The sequence below is a fragment of the Rhincodon typus genome, chromosome 12 (assembly GCF_021869965.1).
Source record: "Rhincodon typus isolate 14 chromosome 12, sRhiTyp1.1, whole genome shotgun sequence".
Classification (NCBI taxonomy): Eukaryota; Metazoa; Chordata; class Chondrichthyes; order Orectolobiformes; family Rhincodontidae; genus Rhincodon; species Rhincodon typus.
The window spans coordinates 19,430,054-19,451,770 of NC_063343.1; the positions used below are offsets into that span (position 1 = coordinate 19,430,054).

At 39.2% G+C, this 21,717-nt stretch overlaps 1 protein-coding gene across 1 annotated transcript; it reads left to right on the forward strand.

Annotated features, from left to right (window-relative positions):
• Positions 1–727: 727 nt before the first annotated feature.
• Positions 728–21,252, forward strand: LOC109915532 (alpha-1A adrenergic receptor). Its single transcript, XM_020515185.2, has 2 exons — positions 728–2,144; positions 20,573–21,252. The coding sequence occupies exons 1-2, from the start codon at positions 1,184–1,186 to the stop codon at positions 21,130–21,132; spliced, it is 1,521 nt and encodes a 506-aa protein (XP_020370774.1). The 5' UTR covers positions 728–1,183; the 3' UTR covers positions 21,133–21,252.
• Positions 21,253–21,717: the final 465 nt, after the last annotated feature.

A 21,717-nucleotide genomic window follows, 5' to 3' on the forward strand; every position in this document is an offset into this window, starting at 1 on the left:
TATTTTTCGATATTGTAAATCTCTTTAAATGTACGATTTGTATTGATTGTAATGATTGGAAATGTACTCATGACAAGTAAATAAAAGATTTCTACGCCTTGCAACCCTGTCAGACACAAGCTATCAGAAATCAATCAAAAAGGCATTCTCCTGGAATGTATTGTTTTATCCTGTTACATCCCTTTATTTTTCTTTCAGCATCGTGTACTTGTGTTTTTACAGAAAAAAAAAATCTGAAACCTTGGGGACTATGCCTTCTGAAGGTAATTTATTAGAATATTAAAAACTTTAACCCTTGCCTTTTGATGAGCGATTGCTACTTCGTTTGACCGGATATGCAAAACTTAGTGTAGGCTTTCCCTCAGCGCCGCTCTTCGCAGCATTATTCTGCAAAAAAAAACACTCCACTCGTCCTTCTCAAATAGTCTGTCAACCCACCCTCCGTTCTATCCCGTTAACAATCTGAGTTATACCCTATTGTGTCTATCTGTACCTCAGTAACAACCTTCCGGTGTTTTACCCTCTCTGTCTATTTGCTTTCTCACCAACACCCAGTCAGTGTTATACCCCATTGTGCCAACTCCCGCCCTACTAACACCCTGGCATTGATACGCACCCACTGTCTATCTCTCCACTCCCCCCCCGCCCCCGCCCCCACCCCAGCCCCATTAGCAGTCTGTTGGTGTTATTCGTTCACACTATTTTCGCCATGTGGTTACCGCTGCACAACCAACACCCTACAAGTGTAACACCCATGTTGTGTCTACCTCGCCCAGCCTTTTTACTCCCACTCCTGAGAGTGTTGTGCCTCCTCCCCCGGTTTGGGTCTTGCTCTGATCTTTCACAAAATGTTCAGTGATTATTTTAGCCAGATCCTGACGTCACTCGGAGCCAGCACCTTTGACATCTTTGTATGCGTGTGTTGTTTTGCCTGAAGCGGTTTATATAAAAAGCAGAGAGCAGTAGGGAGGCGCTAACACAGCGGAGCGGAGAAACATACCCTAGGGCTCTCTCCAAATGACTGTGGGACTGCTGTGAAATCCCTGGTGACAAGTGGGGCTTGCCAGAGAGGGAACTGGAGCCTCCTCTGTGCTGGACAACTTTCCTGTCGAGTCCTGACTGCGGATAGCCATGTTTGTGATGGGACTTCAGCGCTTGGCTGTCACATGAGCTGAAATGGAGAATGATCGTTAACATGAATTCTGTGCACTCTGCTGGCGGTGGAGGCGACAACCGATCATCCCCGGAGCCCCTTTTCTACGACACCAACTTGACGAGTAACATCTCAAACGGGACCTCCCAGAACGGCATCTCGCTGACCCCGAGTAAAGGCGCGGTTCTCGGACTGGTTCTGGTTCTCTTCATATTATTCGCGCTGGTCGGTAACATTTTAGTCATCCTCTCGGTATCTTTCAACCGGCACTTACAGACAACCACGAACTACTTTATCATAAACCTGGCGATCGCAGACTTGCTCCTCAGCACAACCGTGTTGCCTTTCTCAGCCACACTTGAGATCGTAGGCTATTGGATATTTGGGAGGATTTTTTGCGATATTTGGGCTGCAGTTGACGTGCTCTGTTGCACTGCCTCCATCATGAGCCTGTGTGCCATTTCAATAGACCGTTATATCGGGGTTCGGTACTCCCTGCGCTACCCTTCCATTGTTACCGAGAAGAAAGCAGTACTGGTCGTGGTTGGGGTCTGGCTCTTGTCCATAGTCATCTCCATCGGCCCCCTCTTGGGTTGGAAGCAGCCAGCGCCTCCTGATGAGACTGAGTGCCAGATCACGGAAGATGCTGGCTATGCTCTCTTCTCGTCGCTGGGCTCATTTTATATCCCGTTGACTGTCATCCTGGTGATGTATGTCAGGGTGTACATTGTGGCCAAGCGAACAACCAAGAACCTGGAGGCCGGGGTGATGAGGGAGACATCAAACTCCAGCGAGCTGGCTTTGCGCATCCATTGCAGGAATATTCAAGATGAGTCCATTCTCTCCAGGTCCAAAGGGCACCACATTAGAAGTTCCCTTTCTGTCCGCCTTCTCAAGTTCTCCAGGGAGAAGAAGGCCGCGAAAACCCTTGGCATTGTCATGGGCATGTTTATCCTATGCTGGCTGCCATTCTTCATCGCTCTTCCCCTTGGTAAGTAGAAGCTCACATGCAGACTAACCTCGCCATCATTTGAGGTGCTATTATTCACTTTTGTTCTTTATTGAATTGTGATGAAAATCCAATGCCTATCATTTAAATCATCGTGGAACTGCCCAATATTTAATATTTGAAATAGCCACTTGCCGGTTTTACGAAGGGACTTTGCTGACCAATGAATATATATGTAAGTATTGCAATCGCTCCCTGACACTTGCGGCTGAGAATTTATTGTACAGCATCAACTTTTGAATGTTTAGCGCCGTCCATGAACCTAGCAGACACGTTGCTCCTATTTCAGGGGAGGTTTTATTTTGGAGGTTGGCTGAATCTGTTGAACAGCTTAAACCCGCAATAAATCGAGTGGATTTTCTCTCTGTCGATATCATTTTTGTCTCCAGGTTTCCAATCGCACTTTGTTCTTAGAAGTTGAAAACCTGCCGTGGACCCACTTCCAACCAGTTAATGAAACCAGGGCACACCGATTGGTTCAGGGGCCAAAAATAGGTTTCGTGCGTTGCTACACCTCTCCCATTGATTAGCTCTGGGCTTTAAGTAAATTACGTTTGCTTTCATTCATTTTTAAAAAGTTTTAGAAAAAAAAGGTCTTTAGTGTGGGGACGGAAGTAGAGAGGTTTGCACCCTCTACCGAAATCAATGACTGAACAGCATGGAAACCTGATAAAAACGAAGTGGATCATCTCACCAGGCCAGGCAACATCGATGGAGATAAACAGAGATAACACTTCAGGTCGATGACCTTTCATACAGATCTGAGTTCTTTCAGCTTCTCTGTTGTTTTGATCTCAGATTTCCAGCACCCGTAGTATGTAGCATCACTGTTTTGTCACATGTAAGGGTTATTCGATCATATTATTGCGTCCTGTTCAGGGCAATAGACGATAGATCAGTCGTTTATTGTCTTAACACATTGCTCCGGCTGCTCCTGGAACTCGCTTCTGTGGATGCAGGGGACGTGATCGTTGTTGGAGCGGCACTTTCGTTTAAGAGTAAGATCGGGCAAATTGCAGTCACAGGTTTTTGGTGGGAGGCAGTCAATCCAAACGGACAAAACCCTCTGAAAGTAGCTCTCGCTAAAGGTGTCAATATCAACATGAAAAGTTTCATTTCAAAATGTTGCAATAAATTTCCCTTCGTTCCATATTCTCCATCCGAAGTATTATTATAAATATGCATTCTTAAGACAGTGAAGACTTGTTCACATATATTGCTAATGCACAGAGAAGGGAGTTCTAATTTGGAAACCGTAGGTTGAAGGTGAGTTAATTTTAACCGTCAATGCGGAACTGGATCGGAGTTTAGAACTCTTTCAGTGTGAATCATGAGCCTAATAATGACACGTTCTAGAAGTTGATACCTTGACATTGTTTAACCAGAATATATTACAGAAGAAAAAAGAATGGTTAAATGTAGATTTTCAGTCGAGTCCTTTCATTTGGAAGCAGCACTCAGATATCTGCAGGTGTGTTTCCAAGTTAACTTCACCAGGTCAATAACCGTATCAAAATCATTCCCAACAAAGAAGTTAGGTGGCCACGTACCAATATTTAGCCTTTTGATACCACATTTAGATTTCAAATATTCTTAGACACCCTTGCTGGAGCAGGATGACACAAACCTCCAGGACGTGAACCTGGACCTTCGGCTATAGAGGTAGGGATAATGTCAGTGGACCACAAGATCGTTATCATTTCGCAGAATTAATTCCGTCTTATTAAGAGAGACAAACTGCATTTATCGCAAAAGAATATTTTGTTTCCAGCACAGAGTAACGTGAACTCAAATATTTCACATAATCCGAAGATGCTAAATTGCGTGATTCCAGCATGAGGAACTTATTAAACTAATCACCTATTACCTGCAATAATCATCTTGAACTCGGTGGTACCCATTCTGTTTAACAAGCTAAATATGAACACAAACAAAACTGGAACCTGCAGAGACTTTTATAAAGAGTCTAAACAAAAGTTGGAGAAAAATCTGCACAAACTGAATGTCTGAAACATAAACAGGAAAAACAAATCCACGGTTCAGATAGTATTTGGGGAGAGAACATAGGCGTTTACGCTTTGGAAAGAACGCTTATCGAAACAACTCTATCAGACCTAAAAAGAACACTGTAAAAGGAATAGAACAAAGGAAAAGAGTGATTTTGGCGGTGGCAAAAGCATATGATAACTTGTAAATGGCTTGAAGTGGAAAAAAGAAGATGGTGAAATGACAGATCTGGGTTGAATGCAAAGCAGTACGAGATGCAAAGAGAGAATTTAATGTATAAAACATAAAGATAAAGCGTGACTGACTGTAGGAGGCAGGGAAGCGTAGGTAGCTAAACAGAGCAACCCTGAACCTCGAAAGTTAGCATCTCAGGATTGCAGCACTGAATTGCTTCATTACATGAAATGGACTGGCATTTCTGATTAAACTAATTAGCTTAAGCAACTAGTGTTTATTTCTTCAAAATGACTAACGCCAAAATATGCCGAAGAGTGTTAGTTATATTTGCGTAAAGTGTACCGTCAAATTATAAGTTCACTCATAACTTCAATGCCAATAAAGAGCCAAGTTCCAAAGTAACCAATGATGACTATATCGTTTTGCACTGATTGGTAGCTTGTTTGACAAATATTAGCAGCGCATGTGAACATTTTCAGTGAGGATGTCAAAGTTATATTTAACTCATAAAAGTGCCTGCTAAGAACGTGTTTTTACATGAACATTGGAAATTAATGATCTATGCTTTTATTAACTCCAGTCTTAATTGCTCCAAAACTTCCTGGCTGGTGTCCCATTCTCTACTCTCCATAAATTTCCGTCCATCTAAAACGCTATTGCCAACACCATGTCTCATCTCTCTGTCGTCCCAGTGTTCTTGGCCTACATTGCCTGGCAGTTTTCTCAAACCGCAAACATAATATTCTCCTTGTGTCAACAGTCTTCTAGAGCCTTTCTCCTCTCTTTATCTGGAGTCCTCTGCTCTGTTACAAACTCCCCAAGCTCTCTGTTTTTTTCCACTTCCTTTAAATTCCTTCTTAAAAACATATATTCATGTTTTTCCATGTTGATGTGGCTATATAAATGTAAATTGTGGTGGTGGAGTTTCTTTACACATAACGTGCAGGACAAAGTATACCAAAGATGTTTGTTCAACGTATGCAGACATATGCAAAGAAGCATTTTCTCATTTCCCCTCATTGACATGCATCATGAATAGCGACAGAGGAAAATAATTTCCTGGTCTATAATTGCATGTACATTAAGGTCTGAGTCATCATCACGCAACCGTACCAAGCTTCACTTGCAACTCATGCGCGAGAGGACTGACTTTAACTTTCTCATCAACAGCAGAAACAGAAATTGCTGAAGAAACTCGGAAGGTTTGGCAGCATCTGTGGAGAGAATTAACGTTCCCAGTCTAGTGACTCTTCTTCGGAACTGTGCTGAGGAAGGGTCACTGGACTCGAAATGTAACTCTGTTTGTCTCTCTCCACAGATACTGCCAGATCTGCTCAGCTCCTCTACCAATTTCTGCTTTGGTTTCAAATTTCCAGCATCTGCAGTTCTTTATTTTTATTTACGATTCCCATATTCGTGTTCATCCTCTCTAGCCTTATGCCTTCATACCCCTGAAATCTACTCCAGACCCCTGGCTATTTTACACTCTGTTCCTATTGCACGAGCCTAACTTTTGTCTCCTGTTCCATCGTCTTTCTCCTAGCTTGTGGTCGATTAGCTCAGTTAGCTGGGCAGCTGGTTTGTTCGGCAGAGTGATGCCAAAAGCATGTGATTCAATTCCCGCACCAGGTGAGGTCTTCATGAAGATTTCACCTTCTCAACCTTGCCCCTTGCCTGAGGTTTGGTGACGTTCAGGTTAAACTCACTACCAACTGTCTTTCTCTATGAGAGTGGGACGATGGTGACTTTATATACTTACTCTCCAGAAATGCCTCTCTCAGTATCTTCTATTTGTGTTCTCAAATATAACCAGAAGACCGCTGTTTCAGTGCACAGTGGATTCCACACCACTTCCTTTGTCTCATTGATGAATGTGGTCCAAAAACCTTGCAGATGATCAAGCTGATCAGACATGTTATGACAGCCTCTGCAACATGTGAGACTCGGTCCAGAGGTAGGGACGGTACCACTGCATCACATAAGCCCAACCATCACCCCATAAGCAAATATAGAATGATCAAGTGACAGAACTGCTTCTCGAAAACCTACCTCATTGAGATCAGACGGTGGTCCGATGGAGCTGTTTAAAATGACAAAGCAATTCAATGAAGTCGATCCAGAGAAATTGGAAGATCGAGATTGCTAGATTTGGAAACGTATAAAGAACTATAGAACAAACTGGAGATCAGTCATAATTTAATGGTAAACTGGCTGGAGCTGCTGAATGGTTTCCTATTCCAAAGTTCAATTATTTTTACGTTTTGTGTTTCGTTACGCTTTTTTCAAGCGTAGGGACTTTAATCTCGAAAATAATATTCCACCACACAACACAAGAGGGAAGTAAAAAGTTGTGAAGAGACATGTTTACGAAATTAAATGGAATTAAAATAATTGCAGTAAATGGGCGCATGTAATTTTGTAGAGACCTCACACTAATATATTATTGAAGAAACACTGCACCTTTGGCCGCATCTTTGGAGAGAGGAGTAGAGTTAATGCCTAATGTGACTTTACTTCGGAACTGATTTTCCCAGCACTTCCTGCTCATATTTAACATCTCCAGCATCCGCAATAACTTGCTGTTATAATATTAAAATTGCCTTTGGTCTTGGCGCAGAAATGTTGGAACTTGTAGAGGAAGATATAATCATAAACTACATTTACATTAAATCGGCATTAACAATTGAAAATTGAAACCATTAAGAGTCAGGACTTTGGATCAAACCTCAGTCGTTCGGCGGAACCCTCAAAGGAATTCTGTAGACTTAGCAGGTTAGCATGTTCAGAACCAAAACTCTACCAAGATCATTTTTTTCAATCCTGCACCAGAGACTTCAGCCTTCATCCCATCTGTAGGAAGTTTCCTCACACATGTAGCGATAGAAATATAAAGTTGCCACGGGGATCATCAGTTATTCAATCCACTTCGCAACAGCGCTTGTTATTTGGTAAAGTAATGCTTTATGTTAAAACAGGACGGGACGTTTCCCAACCTTTCTTTGTCTTCAGTAGCCTGATACTGAATTTGGGGATGGGGGGCGTGGGAGGCGGGGGTAAGAACAAAATAAAAGTGAGGATTTGGACAGGAACTCAGGATACATGGGCTACTTCAGAAAATGTTGGCATTGGGTTCACCGGCTTTGGACTTTTATTTCACGCACTTCGGCTAGAACATATTTCTTTCATATTTAATACTTTCTCGCATTATTTAGCGGATAATTTTAACTACTACTATGAACGATCTGGTTCCGGCAGCTGTGGCGATAGTTTCCCATTAGCCTCATATTCAACCATTTTGTGAAAACTCTCGCCCACACTCCCACACTGCGCCCCCAACCCACCAAGTTGAAGATTGGTTCCTTTTCTTTCCTTTTAAAAAAGCATCAAAATTATCATAAATTCCTGGCTGATTTATAACGACAATTTCGGGTCAAAGGCAAATAGCTGGAAGTCTGCTTAGTTAAAGTCATTTTAAAAGTTTGGAAACTGAACTAAAAAGACAGCAACAAAATAAGAACTGTCGTCTTCTAAAATAAAGGATTTTACTAATGATGGACTACTTTGTTCCTTTTGTGTCTTAGTTTCTGCAACGATTTTTCCAGATGTTGCTTGTCAGGACTCCCAGCCCCAAATTCGCACAGTCCCCATAAATACCGTGGTGTTTAGTTAGTGAAAGCAACACAGTCCTCCAGAATTTTAATATCATAATATCTGAATGCTGTTAGAACATCTCTGCAGAGACCTTCCACCCAATAAGCCAGAAACAACATTCAGATTCTCCTCACCAATGCCGGTATCTGTCACGTTGTTACGAAGCGTGCCAGACTATTTCGGTGAATTGTTCAATATTCATTGAGCCGTTATTTAAAGTGCATGCCCTTTCTGTCAAATCATGATAGAACTAACATAAAAAGCCCATTTTGGGTTGTAGCTGTTCATTCATGGCACGAGAACGCATGCTGAACTTCTTGGGATAAATCTTGCATCAAAATGAGGATTAAGGTAATCAGGATGAACCTCTACACAGTGAGAGTAGAATGTGGAACTCATTGCGTGTGGAGCATTTGAAGGAACCAACATTGATGCATTTAGGAGAAATCTAGATACATGCCTGAGAGAAAATGTAAAAGTAATGTATGCTTATAGCATTACATTAACAGTTGCGTAGCCCAATTGTACCAGTAGTCCGTTTCTGTGCCAAAAACTCTGCTACCGTTTCTAAAATAAATCGGCCCATGTCTAGGATGCTAGCAGACAAACAGCTATTGAAGAGAAAAGTACACTTTAAGTACTAACAGTTAGATTAAACCCAAATGCTTATTTTCTTTCCTGGTAATCAACCTTCTTGCTTTCTTCTGTAATTCACTTGTCAGTTGTTAATACGTATTGTAAACATTGGATCCGCTATAAAGCCACATTGCATGCTGTGATAACATTCTTTGGGTTTATGCTCAACATTCAATTCACAAAACAGTAAAAAAAAGTTGTCTTGCATTAGTCATTATGAAGATAAGTGTCACATGGATAATATAATAATTTATTATTTAATTCAATGAAATTTATATGAATTTATATTCTAATTAACTTTTGAGTTTTAGTTCAAACAATCCATTTACATCAAAGCAAACTCTGTTACAAATGACCCCTAGGTGATGACAGTAAATATTTGAAGTGTATATAGTTACAGTACAGAAATAGCATACAGCTGTTAAGGAGGAACAGGGTGCCATTCTATATGAACCATAATTAACTAGGCACAAGTTGTGCCTTAAGTCAATCTGTGTTAATAAGAGGATATGATTCTGTGTTTATGCAAAAATAGGAAGCAAATTTCTAATAAAGACAGTGTTACACTTTAAGCAAAAGTAAAATTTACTTCATAAAATTGCATTTTTAGTCATGACTATATATATTTCTTTTCCCTCTTCTCCATAATACTGTTCTGAGACCATTTTAAGCTATGTATCATTTTATAAAAAAAGGTAATAGCAACTATATGCATGATCTGTTTACAATATTCTTGTCTATTAGCTTAATTTATGATTGTCATCATTTATATAATCACATTCTAGGCTTTTCTTTCATTTCCCTTAACTTGTATAGACATCTTTAGCTTATTTGTATCTGTAGTTGGTGGATAATTTAATAAAAGTAATTTAAATTAAATCATTTTAAGTAATTAACATGATTACATTGGAATATTTGGTGCCATACAGGCTGACTGAAAACTCTCCATGAAAATAGTCCCAAATTAGATTTATTAAAGGGGGAGATAAGCTTTTGTGGAGCTAATGTCTAGTAATAAACCTGACATTTACCTATCTAAATATCTATTTTTGGAAAGTTAATCGCATCTGGAGTTAGATAGCAGCAACAGTTGTAACACAATTTGAAATAATGGCAAATGATTTCTTACTTTCATTTTGAAACAAAGGACAGATGATGGGTTAACCACATGCCGTTGCTTATCCATTTTGTCACAAAGGCTGATATGTAAGAACACCTATCACCACACTGAATCACAGCTGGATATGAATTTCTCTAACATCATGCATAGAAATATAATGTATTGATCAAGGACTTCTTTCCTTCAGTATTTCGAACAAAATCGTGGGCATGTTTTCAAATAATACCATTATTCCTCGCCTATAAGTGCTCAAGAGAGGTAATCTTCCTAAATACATTTACCTGTTCACTATTTGTGCAAATATATAACTGTGGAGCATTTTTTGTCTTTGTAAAACTGTCTTCAGGCATGTAACAATATAATGGAGACAATGCATATATTTCCATAACTATAAATCTTCAATATAAATGCTGTCATTATAGAGCACTGTCTATCAATAAATTGTATAGGCATTGTGTAATGTGTACCATTAAATATAGAAAGCAGGATGTATTGTCATTGGATTTGTGTCTATGCTTTTGTCAATCAAAATGAATGAATATGAATATCTAAAATTATGCATTGCTGTAATTATAATGTGCATATCTGTACTGATAGAGTTGTTTCTGTTATTACACATTAGTGTTGTATAAGTCTGAACGAAGGAATAAATCTTACCGGAGCACTAGACCCATTATAATGGCAATATGTATTGTTGTTATTATAGACAGCAACTTTACATTTTCAGAATATGTCTGAAAATGGATGAGATTAGTGTAGAAAAAGTCTTGCCCTGTTAGCTGACTGAATCTTCCAGAAATCAGGCAACTAATCAGAAGAAGGGTCTAGGCCCGAAACGTCAGCTTTCCTGCTCCTCTGATGCTGCTTGGCCTGCTGTGTTCATCCAGCTCTATACCTTGTTATCTCAGATTCTCCAGCATCTGCAGTTCCTACTATCTCTGAAACAGTGCGATAGGGAGGTTGTGGCTGCTTCTTGTGCAATATTCCGCAGATTCCCAGGATAGAAATGTGACCTAGGGAACAGGTGTTTGTGTTGGACATTCTTGTAGGATGGACACCGCAGGAATAGAGGGAATACAGTGCTCAGAATGAGCATGGATTGGTTCTCACCCCTACTGCCTCATGCCCAAGCCCTCAATCATGCATAGATCAGAGGAGATCAGAGGACTACCTCCCACCCTCACATTGATTTACTAGTCAAATGGGCTGATGATTTTTAACCTCCTGGGTGGACCGAAGATAATTGAAGCCTAGGTGAGAGTTGACACTGAAGAAATCCATAAGTAGCTTCTCTGTTCTCCTGCATGACTTCCACATTATTAATTTTCCTATTTTGGGCATTGCTTCCAGGCCAAGAATTCCCAGGTCATATGGACTAATATTTCTTATAATTGATTCAAATGGCTAAGATCTTTATAATTGATACAAGCACTTAAAATCTTCAAATATTTTAAAACCTATAATAGATTCCCCAAACATTTTAAAGTAATTGCATTTTTTCTTACTGTTACTGCCTTATAATCATAATTTATTAAAATATATGTTATATAGCAATAGGATAGTATGTATTTCTTTAACAGTTATGAGCCCATGTTAATGTGTTTACTGCAACATTAGAAGATCTAAGAGCATAAATGATAAATGTACATTACAGCGTGTGTGAATAGAGTCAGAAGTTACTGCTACCACCAAATGAACTTCATTTTGCCCAGTTATTTAAATTCTATGAGATTTTGCCTGGTAAGTCACCGTACATGGGGTTGGAAACAACTTCAGTAGGGTACGTGAAAATTGTGCGATCATGTCAAGCAACTGTTCACCCACTGAACAAATCAGATTGAATCATTGTTACTGCACAAGATGGATTCTGAACCAAAAGATGTAAATTTGAACAATTAAATCAAATATTAAACTAATAATGAAAGTTTAATAAAGAGAGGCAAAGAAAGACAGAATTGAAAACTAGTAAAAAGAGAGGAATTTAAGAAAAACAAATATTAAAAAAATGCTCTGAACTATCGTAAATCTGAAAAGATGACTATCCACACTTATAAGACTTAATTTTCCATGTCAATGAGGTTTCTTGGCAAAGGATAAGTCTAAACTCTCTTGGGTGAATTTAGTTAATATCTATAACGAGAGTAGAGGAACTTCACACCATTTAATTGTAGGAATTAATTAGGTTCTATGAGTTAAATAGGGGTTTCTATGTTCGCAGAAAAACCAAAAGAGTAGGATTCTCCAGACAAACCTTGTACACCCTGAAGACAGAGATCACCAGAATCTCCAAGAAGGACTTGACACCCACTGTCCAAAGGTGTGCAAGTTAGGCGGATTAGCCACGCTAAATTACCCGTAGTGTTTAGGGATATATAAGTTAGGTGGCTTAGACTTGGGAAATGGAGGGTTACAGGGATGGGAATGTATCTGGGCAGGATGCTCTTGGGAGGGTTAGTGTGGATTTGTTGGGCTGAACGGCCTGTTTCCACACTGTTTGGGATTCAATGGAAAAAGTCCATGTTGCCTGCATGAAATCAAGCACCAGCTTTATAAGCAAGAATAGCCCCAAATATGCATCTCTGGGCTGGAAATGAGGAGCTAACTTATATGTCAAAATTTTGTGCGAGGGCATCTTCATTCTGGAACAACATTGCAATAATGTCTCAGGGTGGCACATCACTGAGCATAATTCGAGCAGTTTTGGTGGAGTTAGAACATACAACACACTGTACGAACACCACCAGACTGCAATAATCTAGATTGGAAGATTCACATGAGCAAACAAGGATGAAGAAGATAGCTTATTCTCTTCCTAATGTAAGTATAACCAGAACCTAGTATATTAACCACATGATAAAAGACAAAGTATAGGCATAAAAAAGTATATTGGTGCTAAAAAGCACAGTCATCTTCAATGCCAGGTCCACATAAACGCTGTGATATATGGAAATTGTCTCCTTATCATAAGGCTTCAGTACAAACCCGATGGGCCAAAGGACCTTTTTCTGTGCTGTAGGCTCTACATTTCAGATTACCTAGGCAAGAGAAACAATTTCAAGCTCACAAGCCCTTCTAACATATCGTATATCTCTGATATCACTTCTCATTCTTATAAATCCAGAGAGTATAATTTACTTGGCCTCTCATCATAGGGCAATCGTATCATCCCAGGAACCATTCTTGAGAACATTTGCTGCACTATATCCAACCCAAGTATATCTTCACTAAGTATGAAACAAAATCTACAGTCAGTACTCCAGAGCCCTAACTCATTGTCTCAAGACTTTATGTTTTGGTCTCTAATTGCAATGGAAACCAACATGTAATTTGATACCCTAGTTTCTTGCTGTATCTGCAAATAGAATAACTTGGATAGGCAATAAATCTTGTACTTGACAGTGCAGCTCAAATGTTGTGGAGAACTTTAAAAAATGCTGACTTTCTGTGTTCCCTGTTTAATACACCTAATAGAACATTGAACATAGAACATTACAGCGCAGTACAGGCCCTTCGGCCCTCGATGTTGCGCCGACCTGAGAAACCAATCTGAAGCCCATCTAACCTACACTATTCCATTATCATCCATATGTTTATCCAATGACCATTTAAATGCCCTTAAAGTGGGCGAGTCTACTATTTTTGCAGGCAGGGCATTCCACGCCCTTACTTCTCTCTGAGTAAAGAACCTACCTCTGATGTCTGTCCTATATCTATCACCCCTCAATTTAAAGCTATGTCCCCTCGTGCTAGCCATCACCATCTGAATGAAAAGGCTCTCACTGTCCACCCTATCTAATCCTCTGATCATCTTGTATGTCTCTATTAAGTCACCTCTTAACCTTCTTCTCTCTAACGAAAACAGCCTCAAGACCCTCAGCCTTTCCTCATAAGACCTTCCCTCCATACCAGGCAACATCCTGGTAAATCTCCTCTGCACCCTTTCCAATGCTTCCACATCCTTCCTATAATGCGGCGACCAGAACTGTACGCAATACTCCAAGTGCGGCCGAACCAGAGTTTTGTACAGCTGCAACATGACCTCATGGCTCCAAAACTCAATCCCTCTACCAGTAAAACCTAACACACCGTACGCCTTCTTAACAACCCTATCAACCTGGGTGGCAACTTTCAGTGATCTATGCACATGGACACCGAGATCTCTCTGCTCATCCACACTACCAAAAATCTTACCATGAGCCCAGTACTCTGTATTCCTGTTACTCCTTCCAAAGTGAATCACCTCACACTTTTCCGCATTAAACGCCATTTGCCACCTCTCAGCCCAGCTCTGCAGCTTATCTATGTCCCTCTGTAACCTGCAACATCCTTCCGCACTATCCACAACTCCACCGACTTTAGTGTCATCCACAAATTTACTAACCCATCCTTCTACGCCCTCATCCAGGTCATTTATAAAAATGACAAACAGCAGTGGCCCCAAAACAGATCCTTGCGGTACACCACTAGTAACTGAACTCCAGGATGAACATTTCCCATCAACCACCACCCTCTGTCTTCTTACAGTTAGCCAATTTCTGATCCAAACCGCTATATCACCCTCAATCCCATGCCTCCGTATTTTCTGCAATAGTCTTCCGTGGGGAACCTTATCAAACGCTTTACTGAAATCCATATACACCACATCAACCACTTTACCCTCATCCATCTGTTTGGTCACCTTCTCAAAGAACTCAATAAGGTTTGTGAGGCATGACCTACCCTTCACAAAACCGTGTTGACTATCCCTAATCAAATTATTCCTTTCTGGATGATTATAAATCCTATCTTTTATAATCCTCTCCAACACTTTACCCACAACTGAAGTAAGGCTCACTGGTCTATAAATACCAGGGTTGTCTCTACTCCCCTTCTTGAACAAGGGGACAACATTTGTTATCCTCCAGTCTTCTGGCACTATTCCTGTAGACAATGACGACATAAAGATCAAAGCCAAAGGCTCTGCAATCTCCTCCCTAGCTTCCCAGAGAATCCTAGGATAAATCCCATCCGGCCCAGGGGACTTATCTGTTTTCACACTTTCCAGAATTGCTAACACCTCCTCCTTATGAACCTCAATCCCGTCTAGTCTAATAGCCTGTATCTCAGTATTCTCCTCGATAACATTGTCTTTTTCCTGTGTGAATACTGACGAAAAATATTCATTTAGCACCTCTCCTATCTCTTCGGACTCCATGCACAACTTCCCACTACTGTCCTTGACTGGCCCTAATCTTACTCTAATCATTCTTTTATTCCTGACATACCTAGAGAAAGCTTTAGGGTTTTCCTTGATCCTACCTGCTAAAGACTTCTCATGTCCCCTCCTGGTTCTTCTTAGTGCTCTCTTTAGGTCCTTCCTGGCTAACTTGTAACTCTCAAGCGCCCTAACTGAGCCTTCACGCCTCATCTCTACATAAGCCTCCTTCTTCCTCTTGACAAGAGATTCAACTTCTTTGGTAAACCACGGTTCCCTCGCTCAACCACTTCCTCCCTGCCTGATAGGTACATACTTATCAAGAACACGCAGTAGCTGTTCCTTGAACAAGCTCCACATTTCAATTGTGCCCAGCCCCTGCAGTTTCCTTCTCCATCCTATGCATCCTAAATCTTGCCTAATCGCCTCATAATTGCTTTCCCCCAGCTGTAACTCTTGCCCTGCGGTATATACCTATCCCTTTCCATCGCTAAAGTAAACGTAACCGAATTGTGGTCACTATCACCAAAGTGCTCACCTACCTCCAAATCTAACACCTGGCCTGGTTCATTACCCAGTACCAAATCCAATGTGGCCTTGCCTCTTGTTGGCCTATCTACATACTGTGTCAGGAAACCCTCCTGCACACATTGGACAAAAACTGACCCATCTAAAGTACTCGAACTATAGCATTTCCAGTCAATATTTGGAAAGTTAAAGTCCCCCATAACAACTACCTTGTTACTTTCGCTCCTATCCAGAATTATCTTTGCATGGAAGCTGTTTGGTTTCATTTGATTACATGTTTTATCTTACAATTAATCACAGTGCCTAATATCTGTTTATTCTTCATTCAATTTCCAAACTATTGCAGTTATGATACATGTTGCTGGAGGTTTTGCTCTGCAATATTACAAACAAATGCTTGGTATTAGTATTGAAAGTTGATGTTGTGATTTGAGAATGTGGAAATTTCTGAAAAGATTAACAAGATGTGAAAACTTTGTTTTGACATACTTTTATTTGAAATAATAGTCCCTTGTATCTCATTTACCTCTTTGCTTTATGATGTAATGATATCGCAACCCATGCCATGATTTCACAATTCTCTCTGCTCCTTCTTATCCTCAACTGCGTTTGGACTAATAAATGGTAATAACTCCAGTGATGTTGGCAATGAAACTGAGATTGGGCATTCCGCATGTTAATAATCTTGAACAAAAGGTTATGCCTCTGTTCAACATTAGGCCTTAGAGATGGTGTAGGGTAAATTTGCTAGATTGGTACTTGAGATGACGGATAGCAGTTATAGGGAGAGACTAGAGAAACTGAGCTATGTGCTCTTAAAACATAAGGAGTTATCAGGAGATTTTAAAAAGATGCTTAAAATTGTAAAATTATGAACACTTCCAATGGAGTGAACAGGAAGGAATTGTTTCCATTGGCAAGAGAATTTATAACAAGAAGACATAGGTTTAAATAATTGGTAAAATAATCAGAGGCTGGATGAGGAGAGTTTCGTTGTGGCAAGTCGTTAGATTACATGAAAGAATTGTGGTTCAGAAGTCACAAGACACCAAATTATAGTCCAACAGATTTATTTGAAATCACAAGGTTTGGAACACTGCTCCTTTGTCAGGTGAAATGAAGAGAAGTACACAGGCACAGAATTTATAGACAGAGAGATCAAAAGATCATACAACTAGTGTGAGTGCAGTGTTGACAGGCTTAATTACAAGTCTCTGCAGGTGATCAAAAGTATCAAACGGTGTGAGTAAAATGTCAACAGCTGAATAGCAAGTGAAGGGGTGACCTATGATCCAATTAATTGAGGCAGAGAGATAATTACAAAACAATCAAAAATAAGATGGTCCTGGAGACAAACTAAATGGCTGGAATAACATGATAGGTATGAGTCGCATGCTGAGGGTATAACCAAAGAAACAAGTAATTTAAAACTGTACAAACTAATATAAGGTTGAGAGATCATAAGAAGTTATCAAGATGATGGTGTTAAAACAGGACAGTAAGGAATATTTTACAAAGACAGAACAGTATGGTGAGGTTACATGTATGTAGAAAGAGATTTAAAAGAAAGTTTTAATAGGAAATTCGATACATATATTTCAAAAGGAAAGATTTTCAGGGATATGGGGAGAGAATAGCAGAGTTGAACTACTTGGACAACTCTTTCAAAGAGCTGGTATTAGCATGATGAGCTGACTAGCCTCCTATGCTGAAAAAATCAATAATTTTATGATTATTCCTCCAAAGGTTCAATATTTTGTTCTTAGTATGTAATATCCTCACTGCAAAGAAATATCCTGGCAGTAGTTAAAAGATTAGTACGTGACTTCAGAATGGTAATAGGTAACTTTGCCATAATGCTGTAGGTGGCGCGGGTCTGACATTTTTATTTCTTTATTCATTCATGGAATGAGGGCGTCGCTGGCTAGGCAGCATTTGTTGCCCATCCCTAATTGCCCAGAGGGCAGTTAAGAATCAACCACATTGCTGTGGGTCTGGAGTCACATGTAGACCAGACCAGGTAAGGATGGCAGGTTCCTTTCCTAAAGGACATTAGTGAACCAGATGGGTTTTTCCAACAATCGACAATGGATTCATGGTCATCATTAGATTCTTAATTCCAGATATTTATTGAATTCAAATTCCACCATCTACCGTGATCATAGATCAAGTAAAATTTAGAAGGTTTTAATATAGATTATCAACTTCAAAAAGACATAATGATGGTAGTTAGGAGAAGAGCATTAGAATAAACCAGAGTGCAAATTAAAGTGTATGGCATCACGCTGGAACAAGTCAAAAACTTAGTCTATACAGGACACATAATTACAAAAAATGGTAGATGTAATGCAGAAGTTAAAAAAAGGTTAGAAAAAATCAGTCGTAATTTTATGAAGATTAAGAATGTGTTAACAAGAAAACTCAAGTTAACATAAAGGAAAAAAACTTTATAACATGTTACATTCTATCTGTATACATTCTGTATGTTCATAAACTTGGACAAAACAAAAATCTAGAAAGAAAGCAGACGCTTTTGAAATATAAATGTTACGATGTATGCTAAAAGTTACACACAGAGACACAAGGCAAATTCAAAAGTATTCAAAAATGCAGAAGCAAAATTAACTCTTAAAACATCACACTGAGGTAGGAAATGTCAGTATCTGGCCATTTAATCAGAGCTAAAAAGCAACAGAGATCTCTTCCAGAAGACAAAGTACAAGTCAGCTTAAAGTAGAGTTGATCCATTTGACAGATGTCACAGAATGGTTACAGACAAGCTACAGTGAATGTGTGAGGATGGTGCAAAGTAGAAGAGCATACAGGCATATCACGTCAGTAGATCTCCTGGTAGGGAGTATTTACAGGCATCAGTATCAGACATGATGCAGTGCTGTTTACAATAGCTCTAGCTCAGTAATAACTTAAGACATCTAGCTACTTAAAGCAATAGCATCCTCCACTGGAAATTATTTCATTTTAAATAAGCTTGCATTGACTGGACCAATTAGTTAAGCAATTAGGCCAGCATAAGGAAATTGAGTATGTGACATCTTGTACTTATCTAGTCACAGATGACCATGTTTAAAATTTATTTTCAGTATTTGAAGTGCTCATGTGTTAGCCAATACAAGGGCAGATCTATGAATTAAAGTTGTCTACTAATGAATCCTGATAGAAGATTTGATTTCCTCACTCATCTTTTTCTGGATGTATTATCTTCAGTATCTGATGCCCTACCAGCATTTAACTCACGTGAAACCAGAGATTGTATCTGCATTGTTCTACAATTTCCATTGTTGACTTCCATTTTGATTGCCTATGTGTTTTTGTGCTGCTCTCTGTGCTAGTATTTGGATATATTGCGACTGTAAGCAGCTGCTCCAAATTCCAACAGACCACGGCAACCAGCTGTCAGCATAAACAGAAGACATTTATTATAAACTCAAGGACAAATGAGTGGGCTACACACAAAACCTAACTTATCTCAGCATATTTTTTTCCTCAAAAGTCAACGTGCAGCATAAATGTCAGCTTTAAATTGTGGTGCATTAGCTCCTTCAAGACACACACTCTAAGCACATTTAAAAACAAGGAGAGGGGCATCAGAGGCACCACATATTTTGTTAAGTCCCATTTCAGCATGTTTAGTATGACAGTCAGTGGGTAATATTACATATTATGTTATCACATAGCTTCATATGTCAAGCGCCAATGTTACTGAATGGAAATTCTTTGATTTCAGTGTTGGACCACAGCCTTTGTTGTGTTAATGTTTCTTTGTGTGTGATTGGGTATGAATGTAATAAAATTATGAACATCATGAAGCATATGATCCTGAGGCTCTTGGTTTGATTTTACATGTCAGTCAATGAGCTATTTTGCATAGCTCACCGCCTCCATTAGTTACAGAGAAATATTTTGTTAGAAACTTGAACAAATTTCACACTGATTCAAGTTATAATGAGATATGAATGTGTTTAGGGCAAGGCTGAGGAAGTTGTGGTGGTGTTGTTCAGAAGAATCAAAATCCATGAAAATTTGTGGTGGCAAACTCAGGAAGTAAATAATTCTCAGGATCCTAAATTACACCTTCCAGTGAATGCAATATTAACATTAGTAATAAACTTGTATTACATAGCAGATGTTAACAAGGTAAAGGCAAGAATCAGGGGAGTAGGTCGGAGGAGCAGATTTTCCATAGCAATATCTCACATGAGAACTGGGACAGGAAACTTCAAGTAGTTATGATGAAAAATGGCCCAAAACTATTTCTTTGCAACCATATTTTTGGTAAAGAATGATCTTCAATCAATATCTAATCTTTGGTCCCAACCAGGTAAGTATACTTCGCCTAGAAGATTGCTGAGCTGAAGGCTGAGCAAATGTGGAAAATGTCAGAGGGTGAAATTTTCCAAGCTGTTTAATAAATGGATTAGTTTGTAAATAATGCTGGCAGAACTGAGACTCATTTCAGTGATGCATATTTAGATTTCATTTCTTTTATATGAAATTATTCTTTGAGCTCTATGTTAATGGCCGACGATAATTACAGTCATATACATATATGCTGACACCCAGTGGCTCTAATCTCAAATTGCAAAGCTGATTCCCAGACCCAAAACATCATACCAGCTTTTCATTACTTTAATAGTTATTTAACACTGTGAATGCCCATTACCATGCCACCTACAGGTACAACAGGTCCATGTTGACACTGTTAAAACATGTTCTTACATTGACAGAAGTCTGATATAGAAGGTTTCAAAGCATTTACTTCGGGATCCCTGTATAAAGAGATTTGCAAGTCCCTACCCTAAGAAAGGACAAAAATTAATGCAGAACACAGAATCTCTCAGCGCTTGGGTGCCAAAAGTGAATACATTTAATAAATTTCATAATGAAAGTACACCAAACTTCAAAAAGTAAATTAAGCTAAAAAGGAATGCAATTTTAAAAACACAAGCAATTTCAGGTTGTGATTTAAGTGCTATAACACTCTAGTTTAATATTAAAAGTTAAATATACAGTATTCATTATTAATCTGCTTATTTACTATTATGGGAATGTAACTTCTATCTACTTTTTTCTTTGTAGGTTCATTCTTTCCCTCCTTGAAGCCAACTGAAACTGTCTTCAAAGTAGTATTTTGGCTGGGTTACTCTAACAGTTGTGTAAACCCCATTATTTACTCTTGTAATAGTAAAGAATTTAAACGAGCTTTTATCCGTATTCTGAAATGCCAGTGTCATCGCAGGAGACGACCGGCCTGGCGGGTTTACAATTATAACTGGAAGATTAATTCTCTTGATCAGCAAAGGAAAGATTCAGTGGATGGTGGCTCCGTTATTTTCAATGGCAATGATAGGAGGTCATCGCTGAGTTCCAATCCCTGCTTCAGTGACAGAAGTAGGGCACAGAACATGGAGATGTGGAGCCTACGGGATTGGAGGCTGTTCCCTGCTTTTGGCCGCTCTTCCTTGCAGGCCAATGGACCAAAAGAACAATATGATTCACCCAGAAATATCATCAATGGAGAGTATGAAGTCTGTGCTACGGCAACCACTCTTACAAAGCAAAATATGACTTTTGGACAACCAGCAATAGCAGAGGAATTTCAACAGAATGTTCAGGTTCATGATATAACAGATATTTAACAAAAGCCAAAACTTCCATTTGTAATGACTTGTGATCATGCTGTGTTGCTGTATGTTACATTGTTTACAATGATATAAATGCACGTAATATAAATGCTACATAAAAGTTTTACTCCAGTTCGATATGTGTATTAATTTATTGTTTCAGATTATATTGCCATGGAAACCTTATATCCTCAGGAAGATGTTTAGTGCCTACAATGCACAGTTTGCATTTGAACTAGTGTTTTGTCTGCATTAGGTCAGTGATTTATTCTATATTTCAGTCTATGTACTATAATCCATACTGAATAAAGCAGCGTCCTCTAGAAGATTGCAAATGAACACAATTGCAGAATTGAGGTGAAACAAAGACTTTTACAGAGGATGACCAAAACATGATATACTTTATAAAAGTACATCTATAGAGTGGACTGGCATTTTCACAATTCCTCCTTTCACCAAATCAATTTGAATTTCACATGGAGCCATGGTGTGTGTGTTTTAGCAGGGAGTGATGAATGGAGACCAGGCCACAAAGAAATGGACAGACATTGAATCACTTTGAGCATAGTTCCCAGTAGTTGACTACTGATGGTTAATGGT

Coding starts and splice junctions, on each gene's coding strand:
- LOC109915532 (XM_020515185.2), top strand. CDS start 1,184: ATGATCGTTAACATGAATTCTGTGCACTCTGCTGGCGGTGGAGGCGAC. Junction 2,145..20,572: donor CTTCATCGCTCTTCCCCTTG/GTAAGTAGAAGC, acceptor TTTTCTTTGTAG/GTTCATTCTTTCCCTCCTTG.